Source organism: Orcinus orca, chromosome 9 (genome assembly GCF_937001465.1).
Source record: "Orcinus orca chromosome 9, mOrcOrc1.1, whole genome shotgun sequence".
Classification (NCBI taxonomy): domain Eukaryota; kingdom Metazoa; phylum Chordata; class Mammalia; order Artiodactyla; family Delphinidae; genus Orcinus; species Orcinus orca.
The window spans coordinates 70,120,655-70,142,929 of record NC_064567.1 but is presented as its reverse complement, the minus strand read 5'-3'; the positions used below and the strand labels follow the sequence as shown (position 1 = coordinate 70,142,929).

Here is a 22,275-nt window from a genome sequence, read left to right as displayed (position 1 = left end):
TATCCAGGAAATGTTTTAAATCTCAAGTCCTTTTAAAAGGCTTACAATAAGACTGTGCATGATGTGGCTTTGTTTACCTCTCTGGCCTTCATGCCATGCCGTCACTATGTTCCAGCTACATTGGCTTCTCCAGAAGTGCCATTTCTCCCCACCATAGGACTGTCTCGTACTCTTTTTCATCTGCTTAGAATGATTCTCCTTCTTCTCTTGGCTAAGTTGTATTTGTCCCACATATCTCACTTCTCAGAAAGGCCTCCAATCTAAAAGCCCCCTCATAATTCCCTAGTAGTGTAGGTAAGTACTGTTTTCCTTCATAACATTTACCATATTTTAAAATGACAATTTGGTTGTTGCATTTACTTGCTTGATGCCTCTTTCCCCCAGTAGAATCCTAAGTCCTATAAAGACGGGGACCATATTTTGTATTTATCATGATTATGTACTTAGTGGTTATCACAGTACCTGCCACATAGCACATACCCAATCAGAGAATTGGGTTTAATGCAAAAGGAAACCTATTTGTCCTTCTTGCTGGCTGTGGTGGACACGCTATTGCTGCTCCTTAAAGATTAAATTGACTTTTAGGAGACAGGAATGAAGATGAGTCTTGTTACATGGGGTTATAGTTTAAAATAAGTAGGACTGTTTAAAGAGCAAATATGTTTTGCCATAGATTGTTCTTTTAGACCAATATTTTATTTATTTTTGCTTGAGTCTAATTGAGTTGAGTATAATTGTTGGAGCACTGCAATCAGTTTGTTTTTCTTTTAACTTGATAGTTCTTTATCAGTTTTCTTTTGTTGATAATTAAATCTAGGTTTTCCCAAAAGACATTTTGTTCAGATTAAATAACAGTTTAGAGAGTTCTTAGTTCTTTCCTTTATATGATGGATCCTTTGTATGGATTGTACAGATCACAGTATTTGACTGAGATAATTGCTGTTTAATTGCTACTCCTTTCTTCCATTACTGTGTTTTATTGGTTTAGAGATTCATGGCCTCAATGACTCTATCTTTTGAGCCTTCATATTTGGCAGCTGGTGCTTGTCTTAAAGTATATGAAAATTATCTGGAAATTGCTACATATTTTGGAATATTTAGAGCTCTCACTAGAACCTGTAGAGGAATTGTTGAGTCATATGATTACATCTTGACTAACCAAACCCTTTCATGAGGCAGATTAGGAGATCAGCGTAGTTTTCTGAGATATATTGACTGTTTGCATTAACTAATAAGAAGCACTAGATTTATTCAGAAATTTTGTCCACATGTTTTTTTCTCTCACTTTGAAAAGAAACTTTCAAAAAATACTTGTTTGTGAATTTTCTCCTTACAAAGTCCATTTTAAAATGTGAGCTTCTGTGGTCAGATACATAATTTGAAGGAAGGGATTCTATAAATAAATATAATTTTTAAGAAGTTAGAGTTAAAGCTAACCTTGAAAGAATAAGCAATTTCTTCTACTTTGAGACTGTATGGTGTCTCAAAAGAGATTTCAGAAAGTTACTGGAGCCTCCATTAGTGCCTTTTGGAAATATGAATTCATCGTGGGGGAAACGTTGTCAAAAGACTTGTACAACTTACAAAAGTAGAATTTAAATAACGTATTTCTTTAAAGGAAAATAAAGTGAAGGCTACCTTCTATGAACTTACACCAGAAAATGGCACAGATAAATTAGAGATCTGGAAAGGAATAAGTAAATAAATTGGTCCTTTACTTAGAAAAGTGAAACATCCTGTTAAACTTGTAGCTATTTAGCCTCTCCAGTATTCATAAGAAATGATATTTCATAAATTTAGATTTCACAGGCATAAAGGACTGAAGAGTAATAACAGGTAAAAATATTGTCTTAGTAGAATCAGCATTAAATTCTTAGTTTCTTCATTTCCATCATTTAATATTTGTCAAATTCCAGCCATGTTTAAGACAATGACCTTGAGAAGAAGAGGCTAAATATTTTTGAAGATAGATAAATCAATAGATTAACTAATCTCACTCATATACAAAAAGTTCCTGAAGAGCTGTAGTGTATGAGAGAAGTAGAAGACACAAAATTACATAGAGAATGGTATGTGATAAATGGCTTAAATACAGGGCATTAGTGTATTTTAAACATATAAGTGAAAAAATGTTCAGCTGGAATGATCAGGGTTTATTTAATTGGAAAATTAATTCTGGATTCAGTCCTTGAAGGAGAGGCAGAATCTTAATAGGTAGGAGCATAAACAGCTGCAAAGAATGGGAAGGTATATTCTAAAGAATGTTGAGTAATTGTTTTAACCTATGTTATTTTATTTTTATTATCTTCTATTAGGTAAATTTCAAACTCAGACAGGTATAGAGAATAATACAATAGACATTTATGTACCAACAACCCAGATTTAACCACTGTTAATATTTTGCTGTAGTTGCTCTGTCCCTCCCTTGAAGGCAATCACTATTCTAAGATTGGTATCTTTTCCTTTTCTTGTTTGTTTTTATACTTTTAATGTAGATGTAGGAATCCATAAACACTTTTAGTGCCATGTTTTGCCTTTTAAAAATGAGTATAAATGCTAACATATTAGAAGTATCCTTTTGCCTTTTTTCACTCAACTCTACTTATCATTGTGGCCATGTATCCAAGTTGATATAGGTGGCTTCATCTCATTTAAATGAGGTGTACTAGCTCACCTTTTTGTAAAATCATGTCATTTATCAAGTTTTACTTTTATATGTACCTTACCTTTCTTAAGTAACAGCATTGTGTTAGGAAATTTACTTTGTGCTATTGATTTGAGAAGTATATTAGATTAAGTTTGTTTTTGTGTTTTAAAATTTTTGTCCAGGAAATCCTTGCACGAGGAATTCTTCTTCCATTAATAAATCAACTCAGTGATCCTGATTATATTAATCAATATATCATATGGATGGTATGTACTTTGTAAAATTACAACTCTTGTTTTTAAAACAGTTTTTTAAAATGTACAAATATGATTTGGAGGTCAGGATGATTAAGCAATAATTTATTCAAGAAATTAAGTAAAAATACATTAAAGATAATCTTTATATTTTCAGTATTTCTATTTGCTTATGTGTTGAATGTACCAGCCAAATTCTCTGTAAGAAAGTTTGTTGATAAGGTAATCTTCCTTACAATTTTGGTGCTGTTTCTACTTATTTAAATTTAAAAAAGGATATTTTATTGTCTGTGTGTATATAGATGATGAGTATTTTAAAAAACTATTTGATTTTAAATACAGCTGTGTTCTGAACTACTTAAATAGTATGTACTTTACATTTTATTCTAAATTTGTTTCTGTAAGTTGCTTAGTATGTCTATAAGATAACTCAGTTTTCTTATTCGTCAGATATATCAAAGGGTTAGTGGTTATTAAGTTTACTAGCTCTGATTTTTTTTTTCTGGTTATATGTACTTTCAATAAATTCATGGCTGAGGAAGAGTGTAAATGGGCTATTACTGGGAATACGTTGATAGGTACTTCTAGGTCTTTGATTCATTTTTTTTGAATCTGAAATTTCTTCCCCACAGTGTCTTCTGTTAACTCAGTCTAGCTTTCCTAGGAAGGAACTACTTGATTGTTCTTTGTTTAACCATATCCATTATCAGACTTGCCATTTTTTATTGTTGTTCCTGTTGCAGTATTTGTCTCTCCCATCAGATGGTGGGTTACCTGCAGGCAGAAATTATCTTACTATCTTTGTGTTCCTAGAGCCTTTCATGGAGGTCACAGAACTTGATTTTTTGTTTCCTTTGTCAGCTTCTTCAGAGTACTGCTAGGCTCTAAGAGCTTTAAAAATATGCATATCCGCTTAATTAAAATTTTAAACAATACATGTCCTTTGCTTAGGAATTCTACTCCTGAAATTTATTCTAAAGTGCTAATAAGCAAGTTTGCAACAATCCGATTTAAGGTCATTAATGACAGTGTTGCTAGTAATACTAAAAAATTGAAAGCAATTTAATTGTCCCACATAGAGGGATAATTTAGGCATATTGATACAATAAAATACTATGCCGCCATTATTATGGTAGTGTATCTTTATGAATATGAAAAGATATGTATATTTTTATGTGAAAAGCATAATTTAAAATGATGTATGTATAGATATCTAATCTTTTAAAAAATAAATATATAAGTAATTATATATTTATGAATGACTGTGATTCTGATAAGATGTATACTGACTGAAATATTAATAGAGAGGTAGGATCCTGAAAGTTTTAATTTTTCTCTTTTGTTTATATATTTCACTTTACTCACAAGGAGTATTGGTTATGTAACAAAATGATTTTTTAAGAAGTAGGAAACACAGGTCAAATTTAAAAACATTTAAGTAATAAAGCAAGAGTAAATGACATTAAAAAAAATTTTTTTGTAACACAAAAATGGATATTGTATACTTACCTTAAATAATCAGGGTACAGTACTGTATAACCTTACCTATAGTACAGAAAAGGATGCATGCTTACCAGAATGTTATAGTTATCTCTCACTCATGAGGTTAGGAATTATTTTTATTCCTATTTATATTTTTCTTCAGTTTTCAATTTTTCTTTTGCTAAGCTTATATTAAGTATATAATTAGTTATATGGGAAAAATGTTTTGGGGGGATTTAACACATACACAAAAAAGAATTCAGACCATCAAATTTTTACTTGTTCTCCCCACAGTTGGGCTGGTACTATTATTGTGTATGATGGGTGGGTCTTTTTGTTATCTAATGAACAGGAATTGATCACTATTGTACTTAGCTATAAAATATCAGAAAATATGTTTAAAAGAGAAGAATATATCAATAAAGGATCTTTAGCCTACTTTGTTGTCTGGTTTGCACACTTTTGGCATTATTTGTGTGGAAAACCCTTTACATGTGTAGGTATTATAAAGATTAAAATTGGCTCAGTTCTTACTCTTTCACCCAGTTAAATTTCATATTAATGATATCTAATTGTATAGTTTATTTCTATTTGAAAGGAAAAGTTTAGAGCAGTGTAGTAGTAACATACATCTTATCTATGTAAAGTGTTCGTGTTACCCAACAATAGTTTAAAATTTTTAAGTCATTTCTAAAAACAGTGTGGACGGATTTGCATTATTCATCTCGAAATATATATTTTATTTCTTTTTAAGACAAACTAGTTAATGTTAAGTCCTATCTCTGACTGTGGAATAGAGTACCTAATTGGTTCATATTGTTACCACCCCCCCCAGAGCAGATAAGTGAACAGCTACTTAACTTGTTTCTTAATGTATTCTTAGAAAAATCAGGTCTTTAAAAACCTACTTCTTGTTGTATTATTGAAGTAAAATTTATACCAAGTGAGAGAAACTGCCAAGTAGTCCTACAAAGTTGTGTTATAATTTCGTACTTCCACTCGCACTGTTTGAGAGTTTGGTCTCTCCACATTCTGATAGACATTTGGCATTGTCATTTTCTTATGGTTAACTTGCACATCCTTGATGACTAATGATTTTGAGCATTTTTTCATGTGCTCATTGGCCTTTTTTTTTTTTTCCGTACCTCCAGACTTACACAAATCCCCAGTGCTTTGACTCCTTGTTTAGAATGGACAGTATCCCAAGTTGGCTACCTTTTCATAGCTCCCCTTACTGTTTCACTTAGCTTAAATTTTGTTGGTGGTCATACATTCCTTCACAACATCCTCAACTACCTTCCTGTCTCTCTCACTTTATTATTTGCTTGGTGAAACCACACTCTGGTTAAATCCAACTTAACCTTCTACTCCATTCCTATTCTTAAATAGCAAGTGGCTGGAGAAAAAAGATGAAATAACAGTTATTTATGTCATTACGGTGATTCTGTTAAATTTATGTCAGAGAATGCCACTCTTCTGTTTAAAACTCTCCAGTAACTATTCCATTCAGAGTGAAAGCCAAAATATTTACTAAACCCTACCATATTTGCCCTCCATTACCACTGATCTCCATTACTCTTCTACACTTCTTTAGTTTAGCTCTAGCCATCATGGCTTCCTTGCTATTATCAGACATTCTGAGCATGCTCTTTACTTTGTAGTGTGCTATATATCTTACTTACTTTGTTAATAGTCTGTGACCCACAGGAATTTAAGTACCAAGAGTACAGAGATTTTCATTTTGCTTTGTTATAAACAGTGGGGATATAGAGGAAAGTTGTGCCTGGCCCATGGTAGGCACTCAAGATTCTGTTTTCACCTAAGCGAGTCTCCCTCCCATCTGTATTTTAAACTTTATTTTCAGATCCGTGATTCTAACTGCAACTATGAGGCCTTTATGAACATTATTAAATTGAGTGACAATATTGGAGAGCTAGAAGCAGTCCGAGATAAAGCAGCAGAAGAATTACAATATCTTCGATCTCTAGATACAGCTGGTGATGGTAAGTATTGATAATTTATTTAAGCATAAGAATGTTTTACTTCTTTAATGATTACTGTGTCTTCAAACAAAACTTTAATTTACCTAAATGTCATTTGATGCTATTAGTTGTTTTCACCTTAAGTAAATCTGACTTTTATTATGCTAATATGTGCTGAGACTAAAGCACGATAATTTTCTGAATATGAGACTCTTATTATTGCAGTTATCTCTGAAGTAAAGATAATTGGCATGGTTTAATTTTAATTAAATAATTTCACTGTAAAGTTTCCAGTTTTTTCTTTTATTAAATAAAATAATTGCTCTATTCATTGGTTATTATGTTAAATTATAGTAAATGTATGTTTAAAGTATTTCACAAGTAACACTGCCACTTTCTACCTCATAATCAATTTGTTTGTTTTTAGATATCAACACCATCAAAAATCAAATAAATAGCTTATTATTTGTAAAGAAAGTATGTGACTCAAGAATACAACGGTTGCAGTCAGGCAAGGTAAGTAAAGTACTTTTGAGTTAATATTTAGTTATAAATACTTTATATTCATTAAAACGTCTAGCAAATGACAAAAGGTAGAATATTAACCAGTGTAGCACTCTACAAAAGAACTAAGAATTTAGAAAAAAGTTTATCTTACACAATGTAGTGTAAGTATTTGTTAAAACAAGCTAAAGAGATTAAAATGCTGCATGAAAAATACTGAAGTAATTAAAGATTTTATTTCTTGATTTATATATTTATCTACTCATGTATTATTTATTCAAAATTCAACATTTATTATATTTTGTACACTGGGCACCTTTTTTTAGATGGACCTAACAGAAATCTCTCTCATGGAGCTTACATTTCCATAACATCTTACAGAAAAACCCGGACGAAGTTTTTGGCCAACCCAGTAGTTGTAGAATCAGAAAATTAACCAATATATAAATTGATGTATTATGTAAAAAATGTAAAAAATAAGTAAATGTGAAAAAAATCAGTAAAGCAAAGTATGGTGATAGAGAATGTCTGGGAGTGTTTTAGATATATGCTGAGAGATTTGGTGACATTTGAGCAGAGAGAGATGTGAATAAGGAGAGGGTCCTGTGAATTTTTTTTTTTTTTTTTAAAGGAATCTTGCAGGCAAAGGTGAGAGCATGCAAAGGCCCTGGAATAGGAAAGTGCCTGGTGAGTTAGAGGAGGTCATTTTGTCTGGTATGGAATGCATGAAAAGGATTGTAGTAGTAGGAATGAAATTAGAGAGGAACCTTGGGGTTTACTGCCATAGTAAGATTTTAAAAAATTCTAATTGTGATAGGAATCCATTGGAGATTTGCCCTGGCAAGTGACATGATGTGACTTATGAGTTAAAATGATTACTTGGACTCTTTGTGATGAATAGATTGTGGTGGAGTGGTGGGAACAAGAATGGAAACAGATCACTTACAAGACTGTTGGCATTAGTTCAGTAAAAGAGATGTCTGTGGAGGTTCATGTGAGAAGTAATTAGAGACTAGATATAGTGCTAACAGGATTTGCTAATGGTTTAAATACAGGGTGAGAGAGGAAAAAAGGACTCAAGGATGATTCCAGAGTATTTTGGCCTGAGCAACTGTATGAATAGTGTTGTTGTTTACTAAAATGGATACAGCTGAGGGAGGAGGAAGTCTGGAAGAGAGAATCAAGTTTTGAATGTTTTAGTTTGAGATCCCGGTTTGACATTCAAGTACACATGCTAATTCGTAAACTCGAGTTCAAGGGAATGTTTAGTGATGGAACAAACTTTGAGAATCCTCAGGATTATCAGATGTTTATTTAAAGTTAAGAGACTGGATGAGGTTACCTAAAAGAATGAGTTTAAGTAAGAAGATATCAAGGACTTAGTCCTGAGGCCCTGCAGTTACTTAGTGTTTAAGACAAAGTGAAAGATCTAGCCAAAGAAACAGAGTGACTGGTGAGATTGAAGGAAAACCTGGGAGTGTGATATCCTAGAAGCCAAGTGTAGAAAATGTTTAAAGAAGTGAGAGATCAGGTATATCAAAGGCGACTAATAAGTTGAGTAAGATGAAGATTTAGAATTGACTATTGGGTTTGCCAGCAGGGGGATTATTGATGATCTGATGATAGCATTTTGGTGGAATAGTGGAGAGAAACCCTGACTGGAGTCAGTCCAGGAGAAAATGGGAAGAGGTGAATTAGAAACTGTGATTACAGGTAGCTGTTTGGAAGACTTTCATTGTAAAGGAGAAGCAGAGATTTGGGGCTTTAAAACGTAACAAAAACATTTTTTACTACATTTAGTTTTTAATGTAGTCACCTTTTTCACGCTGGTTTTCTATTGGAAATTTATTTGTGACTCTCTGGTCTTGTAATTTGCAGTGTACTTAAACTCCTTAAGGAATGGAAGACTTATTTTTAAAAATCTTGAGTTTAGTTTGCTAGTTTAATTATAACTTACATTACTTGAGGCCCACATTTGTCATTTATATGTGTGTGCGGGTGTATGTCTGTCTGTCTTTGTTTCAGTTAACTATATTTTAAAGTGAGTTTATACGTGCATGTAAATTCAGAATAGAAGAATAATATGGTTTCACTTGTTCTTACTGTTTCTTTATCTAGTTACCTTACCTAGATCTTAAGAGTTAATGATCCATACGCATCATTATTTAAAGTCTGTTTGCCTAAACACCTTCCTATATTGAATCCTTTTGAAATTTTGAAACCTTGTTTGGAAGCTTGTCAATTCTATTTCGAATATCAACCTTTACCTTTTTTAATAGCTCAAGTCATACAGTGTTTTCCTTTGGAAGAAAACTCACACTCTTCGCAGAGATGTAGTTTTTTAACCATGCTACTTATCTTAAAGTCTTAGGAGGTGCTTTATTCTTTTTATCAGAAATAAAGTGATAGTGAATACTCTTTTCCATTCCCTATCTATAGAGGTGCTGCTGGACAGGAAAAAGAGGTGATAAAATCTGAGGAAGGAAGACTTAGGAGAAATCATGCGCTGGGACTAGATTGCTTTACCCCAGACATTTTAAGTTGGTAATCTGTTATTATTAAGTACTTATATGAAGGAGAGATACTAATTACAGAGAAAGCTTTTTTCTCCTTTTTTCAAAACATCTTCCTTTTCCTATGCCTAATTTAATATCTGCTCCTGAATAAGGCAGCCTATCTAACTTTCAGAAAACCTGTCTATATCTTTTTTTAAAAATAGAGGATTGTGAGAGATGGATTTGGGAACGCAGAGAAGCTGGTGAAAATCATTCCTGGAAACACTATGGCTCTTTGTGGAAGGGGCAGCAGGTTTTGAGGACACTGACTCATTCTAACCAGCTTTGTCACCCCAGGCAACATTTCCGATCCTCAACTTTCTTATCTGTTGAGTGGGATTGGTAGTATTTATCCAATAGGATTGCTGTGGAGATTAATGAAGTAATGTGTATAATGCACCTAGCACAATGCTGGACATGTAGATTCTCTAAATTTGAACCTGTTAACAAATTATTTTTTCACCCTATGTAGCTCTCTTGCTTTGAAGTATATGTAATTTACTGTTTAGGTAGACTGAAAAGAAATACACTTTCTGTAAAGATTATAGAATTTTTACTCCGTTAGGAGCAGATTAACTCGGGAATATTTTCTGTTTTCCCAGTAGATAGACTTCAATCTGTACTTGAAAATATTGGGATTTGTTTATTCTTGAACATATTAAGGTGATCCAAATATCCCCTTTAGCTCCTAAAATGTTCATTTTTGTTTGGAATATACAGAGTTAGAGAATCCATGAAAATACATTTAGATTTATTTTTTTATTAGAAGAAATGAGTGCTTATCATACTTTTAATGTATATTTACTAAGCAGCTCTTAAAATAACTCTAGGAAATTCAGTGAGCTGATACTTTTTATTGGGCACCCACATGTACAAGAAGAGAAACCTTTATTTTTATTCCATTTTAACTTAAATTTTTACATCTATGTAAAGATCTTTAACCTAGTGAGTGAATAGATGAAATATTAATTTACATTAACTTTTATTTGTAGGAAATAAATACTGTGAAACTGGCAGCAAACTTTGGGAAACTTTGCACAGTCCCCCTGGACAGCATTCTTGTAGACAATGTTGCACTACAATTTTTTATGGGTAGGTAAATCCATTTTATAAAAATAATATAACCTTGAAATTTTTAATAATTGTAAATATTGTTAAATTTTAAATACCTGGTATTAGGTGTGGCATATATATCTCTCTTCCACCCCTCATTCTCTGAAATACTCCCTTTTCTTTGGAAACCAGAGATTTATTTTGTTGTCGAGCAAATAAATGCTTATTTTAACTCCAATGTGCATTTGCTAATCTGCTTTTAAATAAACCCCAGGAGATTCTACTATGAATTTAAATTTAAGTTATTTGAGAAAGAATACTTTATCAGGAATACTTGGTGTGTATAACCTGTGTATATCATTTTGGTGCATGAATGGGAGAGGGCTTTGTTTTTATGCCATTTTAATATATAAATATTTATTAATTTTATTAATATTACATCAAAATTGCTTTTATCTGGGGGACATTTCCAGCAAAACTCCCTGATTCTTCATTTCACGATCAAAAACAAATGCATGGCTTATTGAAGAGCCCAAATGTTATTTTTAATATTTATGATAATAGTAATATTGTGATTAATAATCTTTGTTGAGAATGGAAGCTGAATGTTGGTGAAGTAGTTTATTTCTGATGAAGGCTTCTCTGGCAGTTTTATCCCCTAGAGATATTTTAGTGAAAAATCAGATTTTTTAAAAAAAATACGTGTTTCCATTTGTTTTTTCTGCATAACTGGTCTTCTCAGCCTAACCAGTTTATGATATATTTTTTTTTTAACCTCAAGCATTTTCTAAACATGTTCAAAATGTGGAGTTTTAAGTATTTGAAACTTTAATCCTTCTTAACTTGTCATACATCTGTATGCACCCAAAAATGTGTAACTTTAATATCTATGTTGTTATGGATTTTGGTAGATTACATGCAGCAAACTGGAGGTCAGGCACATCTCTTCTTCTGGATGACAGTGGAAGGATACCGGGTTACAGCCCAACAACAGCTAGAAGTTTTATCAAGTCGTCAGAAAGATGGAAGACATCAAACCAACCAAACCAAAGGTCTTTTAAGAGCAGCTGCTGTTGGAATTTATGAACAGTATTTATCAGAAAAGGTGAGAATATATTTTGATTACTGTTTTCTTATCTTCTCTGGCAGTATCATTAATAATGATTTTTGTAGTACTTGTAAATATCCATTATTCATGCTGCTATGCACAGCTGCCTTACATTGCCTTATTTAATCCTGGTAATAGTATTATTGTGTATTATCCTCATTTTATAGGTGAAGAAACTGATTCAGTTAGAAAATTGAATTAACTTGTCCAGGGTCATGCAGATACAAAGTGACAGTTAAAATTCAAGGTCACACACACTGTAGATAATAGGTAGAAAGTAAAAGGATGGAAAAAGGTAAACCGTGCAAACAGTAACTAAAATAGAGCTGGAGTGGCTACACCAATATTAGTGATAGATTTTAAGACAAAAAATTGTTACTAGAGAAACGAGGAACATTTTTTAATTGTAAAAGGGTCAGTTGATGAGGATGATAAAACAACAAAGCCCCCACGTAAATGAAGCACAAACTGACTGAATTGAGGGAGAAGTAGACAATTCAGCAATAACAGTTGGAGACTTCAATACTCACTCTCAAAAACTGATAAAACAATTATACAGAAAATGACCAAGGATATACAAGAATTGAACAGCCCTATAAACCCGTTAGAACTCTCCACATTCTCAGTGGCTTAACTCAACAAAGGTTTATTTCTCTCTCATGCCACAGTCCAGCGAAAGTCAGTGAGGCAGGGTGAGGAGTGGAGAGCGAGAAGCAGTGAATAATAGGGTGACCCAGGCTTCCAGACTCCTTTATTCTTAAAGTACATTTACTTTAAAGTGACTTCCGGGGCTTCCCTGGTGGCGCAGTGGTTAAGAATCCTCCTGCCAATGCAGGGGACACGGGTTCGAGCCCTGGTCCAGGACGATCCCACACGCCTCGAAGCAACTAAGCCCGTGTGCAACAACTACTGAGCCTGAGCTCTAGAGCCCGCGAGCCACAACTACTGAAGCCCGCGCGCCTAGAGCCCCTGCTCCGCGACAACAGAAGCCATCGCAACGAGAAGCCCACGTACCACAAAGAAGAGTAGCCCCTACTCGCCACAACTAGAGAAAGCCCGCATGCAGCAACGAAGACCCAATGCAGCCAAAAAGAAAAAAGAAAAGAAAACACGGTACATCAAAATTTATGGGATGCAATTAAAGAAGTGCTTACAGGGAGATGTGTAGCCTTAAATGCCTAATGAGAAAGAAGAAAGATCTCAAATCAACATTCTACGTTTTCACCTTAAAAATCTAGAAAAAGAAAAGCAAGACAAACCCAAGCAAACAGAAGGAAGGAAATAAAATAGTAAAGATCAAAATGGAAATCAGTGAAATAGAAAACAGAAAAAACAATAGTGAAAAATCAGTACGACCAAAAGTTGGGAAAAGAGCAACAAAATTGACAGACCTTTAGCTAGATTGGCCCGGAAAAAAGATACAGATCACCAAAATCATGAATGAAAGAGGAGGCATCACTGCCAACTCTATAGAAATTAAAGGGCCTATAAGGAAATACTACAAACAACTTTATGACAACAAATTTGACAACTTAGATGAAATGGACAAATTCCTGGAGAGACACTAATTGCCAAACTGACTTAAGAAGAAACAGAAAATATAGTAAATAAATTTAATTAATAATTAAAAATCACCTTTCAAAGAAAAGCCCAGGCCTAGCTGGTTTCACTAGGTATGAATTCTGTCATACATTTCAAGAAGAAATAATACCAATACTTCACAAACTCTTCCAGAAAATAGAGAAAAAATAAAACATTTCCCAGCTCATTTTATGAGTTGTGTCATTCTCATATCAAAGTCAGACAAAGACATCATTTAGAAAACTACAGACTAATATCCCTCATGAATATGGACACAAAAATCCTCAAGATTCAAGGTTACTCACACTCCAGTACTTTTAATGGCTATGCTATAATAACCTTTTAATTTATACTTAACACAAAAATTGTATTTGAATTTTAAGTTTGAATGTTACTTGGAAACTGCTTATTTGTGCATTTGCTTACATTTTTGCCTTATGAAATATACCCTACTTAAAAGAGTACACAGTTTTAAGAATAATAGTAGAGCAAACACCTTTATACCCCATCCAGCTTTAGAAATAGAACATTCATTATAGTTTTAAAGATCCCTATATATTCTTTACCTGTCCTTGCTTCCTGATGAAGCCCATTTTCTGTAATTATTCACTTGCTTTCCCATACAGTTTTATTATACCTGTATGTTCTGAACAATATTATTGCTTCAGCTTTCTGAGATTTTGACATTACCAAAATGTCAGGAGAAAACTTTAGACACTTGCCTTCCAGATGGCTATCATTGTTGCCAGTCATAGTAAAGATGCCAACAATGGCCTGCGGTAAATCATATTTTCAAAGAATGGGACACGAATAATGTCCTCTCATTTGAAAATGCATCAAGAATGAGTATGGTGAAATAAATTAACGTAAAACAGAAATTTATATGCTTTCTCTAAAACTATTGAATGATTTTTGGAGGGACTAAAATAAACCTTGAAATGGATGGACTGAACTGAGTTTTTTATGTGTAGGCTGTAACAAAAACTCATATAATGAAAAAAATGACTCACTTTTTGGAACTAAGGCTATTGAGAACTCAGATATCACCAGAAGGGAACAGCTAGCTTAAAGAGGATTTTCTCACTTTCTTTACTAAAACTATAATTTATTTGGAATGCACCTTTACCACATTTAAATGATCTGTGTGTTTTAAAACCATTTTCCTTGAAAAGGAGAGGTTTAACTTATGACATTCATTATGCTTCGAAGTACTTAAAAATGGGCATTTTAGACATGGGTAGCCTGTATGATGAATTCATAGATGCAAAGGACCTGATAGACAAACAGCTGGTCTATGAAACAATTCTGGAGATACAAATCCCTACAGGTCTAAAAACCTGCTGTTTTTAGTGAGTAAAATCCCATTATTCTTTGCCTAAATGGTTTTATTGAAGGGATATTTACTTGATGTCATGACATTGCACTGGTTAGAGAAATAAGTGTGATATATAGCCTTAAGAGCAGAGCTGAAAGTCATAGTGAATTTTATTTTATAGTTGATTGTACTTAGTTATACCACTGCATAAAATAATATCCTGAAGGCTGCAGGCAGATCAGAGAAGTATCGTTTAAAAGGGCAACACAAAAATACCCTACAAGATCATGGAATAAAAAGAAAAGTAATTGTTTACTTTTTATTAAATATAGATATATCTATTTAATTAGTCCTATTATAGGTATAATCTTTTAAAAAGTCTTACATTTTTATATTTTAAGAATATATAATATAGCGCCTACAATATTTAAATTTAAAAGTAAAAAGTTTAAAATATGTTAAAATAAGTTGCTGTATCAGAGTACAGAAACATTAAGTATATTAATATTCTCAGACATTTTTTTGATTAGTCCAATTAATTACTAATTGCCACTGTTAACTAGTCCTTTTGTTTTGTTTAAATAACTACATTTGTGTAACAGAAAAGTAAAGAATACAGATTAATAGATAATTTTGGAAAAACACCCATTTTTGTATTTTTATGTTAAAGAAGTAACATATGTATAAGTATTTCTTACATATTACTTTTTTTGAAAGGTGGGCTCTCTGAAAGTTTTGGTCACCCTCTTCCAAGGATGAGGCTTAATCCAATTCTGTATTCCAGAGATTATAGAAAAAATTAAACTAGATAAATAGATAATGTTATTATTTTCAAATTTTTCTCTTATTTCCTAGAAACTGAGTTTTACTGAGCTTAGAGGGCAAATGAAAGGACAAAACTAACTTAAATCTTGTTCGTCTCTGATCTTTGTCACATAGTTGAAGTTGTTTAGTTCTCCTGTTCTTAGTTCGGGGGAAACAAAAAAACACCACACTCGTGGGCTTCCCTGGTGGCGCAGTGGTTGAGAGTCCGCCTGCCGATGCAGCGGACACGGGTTCGTGCCCCGGTCCGGGAAGATCCCACATGCCACGGAGCGGCTGGGCCCGTGAGCCATGGCCGCTGAGCCTGCGCGTCCGGAGCCTGTGCTCCGCGACGGGAGAGGCCACAGCAGTGAGGGGCCCGCATACCGCAAAAAAAACCACAAAACACCACACTCGTACACAAACAAATAGTAGGTAAGTATCCTTCTCTTCCTCCTCCAAAAAAACCCCACACAAACCAAAAAACAACCACCACACAACCTACTTGGGTTTACTACCAGGAGTGTTGAATTAACAAGGGAGCATTAGAAGTTGTGTAGCCGTTTGCCTCCTGTTTACTTATTTGAAAGAAAACTAAAAAAAAAAATTTTGTTTGAGTGTAGTTGATATACAGTGTTGTGTTAATTTCTGCTATACAGCAAAGTGATTCAGTTATACATATACACATTCTTTTTCATATTCTTTTCCATTATGGTTTAGCACAGGATATTGAATATGGTTCCCTGTGGTATACAGTAGGACTTTGTTGTTTATCATTCTGTATATAATAGCTTGCATCTGCTAATGCCAAACTTCCAATCCATCCCTCCCCCACCCCCCCTCCCCTTTGGCAATCACAAGTCTGTTCACTACGTCTGTGAGTCTGTTTCTGTTTTGTTGATAAGTTCATTTGTGTCATATTTTAGCTTCTGCATATTAAGTGATATCATATGGTATTTGTCTTTCTCTTTCTGACTTAACTTCACTTAGTACGATAGTCTCTAGATTTATCCACATTGCTGCAAATGGCATGTTTCATTCTTTTTTGTGGCCAAGTAGTATTCCATTGTATATATTTATCACATCTTTATCAATTCATCTGTCGTTGGACATTGAGGTTGTTTCCATGTCTTAGCTATTGTGAATAGTGCTGCTTTGAACATGGGGTGCATGTATCTTTTAAAATTATAGTTTTGTCTGTATATATATCCAGGTTACTTACTTACTTTTACTTTTTTTTCTTTTCTTGATATATCTTCTTTTCTGTTCCTTAGATAGTCTATTAGCATAGAGAAATCACTTGAACAATGCATTCTTTTGGTACTTTCTCTAAAAGTTACCATCCTTGTTGCTCATTTATTCTCTAGAGCCTTCAGAACTAAAAATACAAAAGTTGACATGCCAAAGATGACCATATTTCTAGCTTCTCAGCGTTATTTTCTTTCAGTAAGTTTTCACACTGAACATGATATTTTATATTTCTGTGTAGTATCTGTCACATTATGCACCTTGAGATGGAAATTGTTGGAACAAATTAACTTTTCAGATTTTTTCCATCCTGTATCATGTGGGAACTTTGCTGCAGTATTATAAAACCAAATTAAGATAAGCATAGTCTCTTTTAGATGCCATTCAAAAGGATTGTTTCTAACGTTAAATGATAAATAACAAATGGATTATTCTTTTGGTATTTTATTAAATACACATCTAGGACTACTGAGTGCTCAACACTAACTCCTAATGACAGAGTTTCCTATGTGCTAGACACATATGCCTTACGTAAATCTCTTTTCATCCTCATAATAACCATATGTGGTATTTACCACCATTTTGCAGATTAAGTGAAGCCTAGTGAGAGGTAAGTTGCTCGGCAAAAGTCAAGATTTAAATCCATGTTTGTCGAACGTCGACTGTGTAGTACCTGATGACAAGAAGGTTCTAGCTCTTATTTCAGCCTTTAATCATCAGGGTGTCATTTACAAACCAAGGATTTTCTGGCATTTAGTTTCAATAATATGATTCCATTATTCTCCTACTATTAAGGCTTAACTTGTATATAGAAAATCCAAAGATCAATACTACTGTTATTTTTCTCTGTCAGGCATCTCCAAGAGTTACTGTTGATGATTATTTGGTAGCAAAATTAGCAGATACTTTGAATCATGAAGATCCAACTCCTGAAATCTTTGATGACATTCAAAGGAAGGTATTATGTACAACATTTATCATTATATCTTTCTCGAAAACAATGTATATTTCTATATGCATGTAATTTGTTTATAAAAGGTTATTGAAGCATTAAGAAAGTACGGTGATAACTAAAAAGATGAGTTATGGTAATAATATCAGTACTTCACAATTACAAAAAAGGTAGGCCAGTTTTTCTTTGTTTATTTAATTGACAAATGAGGAAAATCCTTAGCTGGGTTGTTTAATTTGAATCTGACTGCAGGGCCAGATATAGATTCTAGAATTTTATGAATTGATGATGTATAAATAACATGATTCATTTATTTGAATATGTGTCTTGAGCCTTTATGTGTACTTGTTTCTTAGAGAGTACTACTTTCTGGAACATTTTATGTAACCTGCTGTCGTGTGACTTGTGTTGCGGTAGGACCTGTTTCAGTACAATTTGGGTGCTGGAGGGACCAGAAAAAAATTATTGGTTGTGACATAGTCTTATTACTGACATCTTGTTAATATGGAACCTGTAATTTATTACAGTAAGACCTCTATCTAGCTTTCGTTGAAATCTTATTAGTGGAAATCACTGCAGTATCTGCATTAATGATTGAATATCTTGATTTATTTCAATAAGGTATATGAATTGATGCTACGAGATGAAAGATTTTATCCTTCCTTCAGGCAGAATGCACTTTATGTGCGCATGTTAGCCGAGCTGGATATGTTAAAAGATCCTAGTTTCAGAGGATCAGATGATGGTGATGGAGGTAAGGTGGCACACGTTGTACATTTATGTGTATATGTATTTTCCTGTATATATTCTGCTTACCAAAAAAAGTCCTTTCAAATAAGATGAAAAATGTTTTTGAAACCCAAATATAAATTGTAGTATATTTAAAAATCTGTAATTAAATGACAGTTTACTTACTATACTAAATTAAAATGTTAAAATTTAATAACAAATTTGAATGTAACTGTTGAAAATAGAATTCTTAAAGAAGCATGTTTTCTTGAGTTGTGTCACCCCAATGTTTTTATGGTAGTTTCCCTTTTGTTTATAAGTAATAATAGTCATGACTAGCAATAGGATTATTGAGAAGATTAAATGAAATAACAAGTGATGAATCTGAGAATATACCATAAACTATAAAACATAAAAATACAGTTTTTTCCCTCTTTAACTGTACCCTTTTCCAAATCCTGCCCAGTATAAGCTGGGAGAAGCTATAAGAGTCATTTATTCCAATCGTTCAGTTTTTTTCTATCTACATGTTATAGTAAAGAAAGCAGACTTTGTCATAATACTTAGATTTTAATCCTTTTCTTATTGCCTGTGTGATGTTGGCCAAACAATTTCTTTAAGCCTCTTTCTCAGCTGTAAATCTGGAATAATATTCTTCTCATAATAATATCTTACCTCAGAGTTGTCATATTTTAATGGAATTCTGTATATAAAAATGAAATATAAACTAAAACGCAAATATAAGTTTTTATTAGTAGTAAATAATTTGTTATTTAAGAATAGTGGGAGAGGCAGCACTTAGAGTACAGTTTGCAGATTTTAGACCTGATGACCATTTTACTTGTGATTCAGTTCAGAAGTACTTATTAAACTCTAATTAAATATCTAGTATTTGATAAACTTTCCAGCAAATAAGCAATGTAAATACAAAGTAAATGGGAAAGATTGGACTAAGGAATTTTTTTTTTTTTTTTTTTGCGGTACGCGGGCCTCTCACTGCTGTGGCCTCTCCCGTTGCGGAGCACAGGCTCCGGACGCGCAGGCTCAGCGGCCATGGCTCACTGGGCCCAGCCGCTCCGCGGCATGTGGGATCTTCCCGGACCGGGGCACGAACCCGTGTCCCCTGCGTCGGCAGGCGGACTCTCAACCACTGCGCCACCAGAGAAGCCCTGGACTAAGGAATTATTTTAAGAGAGTGCTTTAATTATGCTTATTTACTTATGAATAGATTTTATGGACAGGACCACTTGAAGTTGGAGATATAATAGATGTATTAGATAGTGAGCACTGCTTTAAAAAATACCTCTATTATGGAAGCTTTCCAGCCTCCCCTGTTCTCTACCTATCCTCCCCACTCCCTAGTCTATATTAGTGAGATTTTACTGTTTATTTTTAAATTTTTTTCTATATAGTTTTTTAACATCTTTGTTAGAGTATAATTGCTTTACAATGGTGTGTTAATTTCTGCTTTATAACAAAGTGAATCAGCTATACATATACATATATCCCCATATCTCTTCCCTTTTGCATCTCCCTCCCAGCCTCCCTATCCCACCCCTCTAGATGGTCACAAAGCACCAAGCTGACCTCCTTGTGCTATATGGCTTCTTCCCACTAGCTATCAGTTTTACATTTGGTAGTGTATATATGTACATGCCACTCTCTCATTTTGTCCCAGCTTTCCCTTCCCCCTCCCCGTGTCCTCAAGTCCATTCTCTAGTAGGTCTGTGTCTTTATTCCCGTCCGGCCCCTTCATGACCAATTTTTTGTTTGTTTGTTTTTAGAATCCATATATATGTGTAAGCATATGGTATTTGCTTTTCTCTTTCTGACTTACTTGACTCTGTATGACAGACTCTAGGTCCATCCACCTCACTACAAATAACTCAATTTCGTGTCTTTTTATGGCTGAGTAATATTCCATTGTATATATGTGTCACATCTTTTTTATCCATTCATCTGTTGATGGACACTGAGGTTGCTTCCATGTCCTGGCTATTGTAAATAAGGCTGCAATGAACATTGTGGTACATGACTATTTTTGAATTACGGTTTTCTCAGGGTATATGCCCAGTACTGGGATTGCTGGGTTGTATGGTAGTTCTAATTTTAGTTTTTTAAGGAAACTCCATACCGTGCCCCATAGTGCCTGTATCAATTTACATTCCCATCAATAGTGCAAGAAGGCTCCCTTTTCTCTACACCCTCTTGCATCTCCCTCCCATCCTCCCTATCCCACCCCTCTAGGTGGACACAAAGCACCGAGCTGATTTTCCTGCACTATGTGGCTGATTCCCACTGACTATCTGTTTTACATTTGGTAGTGTATATATGTCCATGCCACTCTCTCACTTCGTCCCAGCTTCCGTTTCCCCTACCCTGTGTCCTCAAGTCCATTCTCTACGTCTGCGCCTTTATTCCTGTCCTGCCCCTAGGTTCTTCAGAACAATTTTTTTTTTTTTAGATTCCATATATATGTGTTAGCGTATGGTATTTGTTTTTTTCTTTCTGACTTACTTCACTCTGTATGACAGACTCTAGTCCATCCACCTCACTACAAATAACTCAATTTCGTTTCTTTTTATAGCTGAGTAATATTCCATTGTATATATGTGCCATATCTTCTTTATCCATTCATCTGTTGATGGACAATTATGTTGCTTCCATGTCCTGGCTATTGTAAATAGAGCTGCAATGAACATTGTGGTACATGACGCTTTTTGAATTATGGTTTTCTCAGGGTATATGCCCAGTACTGGGATTGCTGGGTCATATGGTAGTTCTATTTGTAGTTTTTTAAGGAACCTCCATACTGTTCTGCATAGTGGCTGTATCAATTTACATTCCCACGAACAGTGCAAGAGGGTTCCCATTTCTCCACACCCTCTCCAGCAAGATTTTACTTTTTAAATAATCTAAGAAATCTAGTTACAGAAGTTTCCATGTTGTATTAACTTTTATATTGATTGTTGATCTAATATCTTGGTTATTTATAAAATTGGGATAATATTTTATTAACTGGATTTGATTGCATAATTGAGGAAGTTTTTTTTTTTTAAGAGCACTTCTGTGGGAGATGAATAGTAAAATTCAGTGTACCTCAAGTATGTTATATAGTATATCTATTTACTGTCTCTTGAAAAATCTTTTGCGTAGCTGCTATGAAATTTGCAGTAGGAACTCTACTTCCAGAAAGGACTATTTAAAATGCTTTTATTGTTGATTTTGTCTACTTTAGAAGTTTCCTTAGTATTGTGAAACAGATTTGCTATCTGACCCAGAATGAAAGAGGATAAATTGAATCATAATCAGCTAATATATGAGTGTCTAAATATTATATAATGATGACAGTAACAATATATTCTCTGGGAGTAGGTTTTGATCCTATAGTGTAAGAACTTCAAATTCTTCTAAATTGACTTTTAGCTTCCATTTATATTTGTCTTGTATGCAACTAATGGAAGCAAATTATTTATGTTGTCTCAAACTTCTCAAAACCTCATACTTATTTAAAACACAGAGTAGCTTAAAAGTTTTTTTTCTGCAACTAGTTTTGATCTGAAGTAAATGTACTTCTATTATATATCAGTCATTGAGTAGTTCCTCACACCGGAATCATTGATTGTAGTTTGGAATTAGTGTATATATATATCTCTTTCGTCTTTCTAGGACATTGCTTTTTAACATTCTGTGTCGTAATTGATGAGCTTTTATATATTTTATAACTGAGAAATTGCCTAACCCTTTTTTGAAATGATTTGAAAAAGTATGTGGAATGATGGGTATAATATGAAACATTATTATTAAAAATGGCAGTTAGGTATATTATCTTTGTCAGTGTTTAGGTTTTAGGCACTTGTGACAACTTTTTCAAATAGTGATGCTTATGATTTTCTTGTCTTTATAAGACTGTTTAATTAAAAATAGGCCTTTGTTAAATCTTCTGGTTATAAATTCATTGTCTGACTTTTCAAATTAAGCTTCCTGGCACTTTGTGTATTTTTTAAAGTCCTGAAGTTTTGGCTACTTTTTAGACATTTTGAAATAATTACCTAATCTAGTGT

The 22,275-nt window shown here is 33.6% G+C and overlaps 1 protein-coding gene across 5 annotated transcripts in view; it reads left to right on the top strand.

Annotated features, from left to right (window-relative positions):
• SNX13 (sorting nexin 13) overlaps window positions 1–22,275 on the top strand; it is a 138,154-nt gene that overhangs the window by 66,843 nt on the left and 49,036 nt on the right. For all 5 annotated transcript variants that reach the window (XR_007479101.1, XM_033440893.2, XM_004263466.4 and 2 more), the window contains 7 exons: window positions 2,830–2,913; window positions 6,248–6,386; window positions 6,793–6,881; window positions 10,417–10,516; window positions 11,389–11,582; window positions 17,384–17,488; window positions 18,104–18,236. Coding sequence is in view for 4 of the 5 variants with exons in the window: in XM_033440893.2 (XP_033296784.1) it covers window positions 2,830–2,913; window positions 6,248–6,386; window positions 6,793–6,881; window positions 10,417–10,516; window positions 11,389–11,582; window positions 17,384–17,488; window positions 18,104–18,236 (844 nt within the window). In the remaining variant the exon portion in view is untranslated. The remainder of the gene's footprint in view (window positions 1–2,829; window positions 2,914–6,247; window positions 6,387–6,792; window positions 6,882–10,416; window positions 10,517–11,388; window positions 11,583–17,383; window positions 17,489–18,103; window positions 18,237–22,275) is intronic.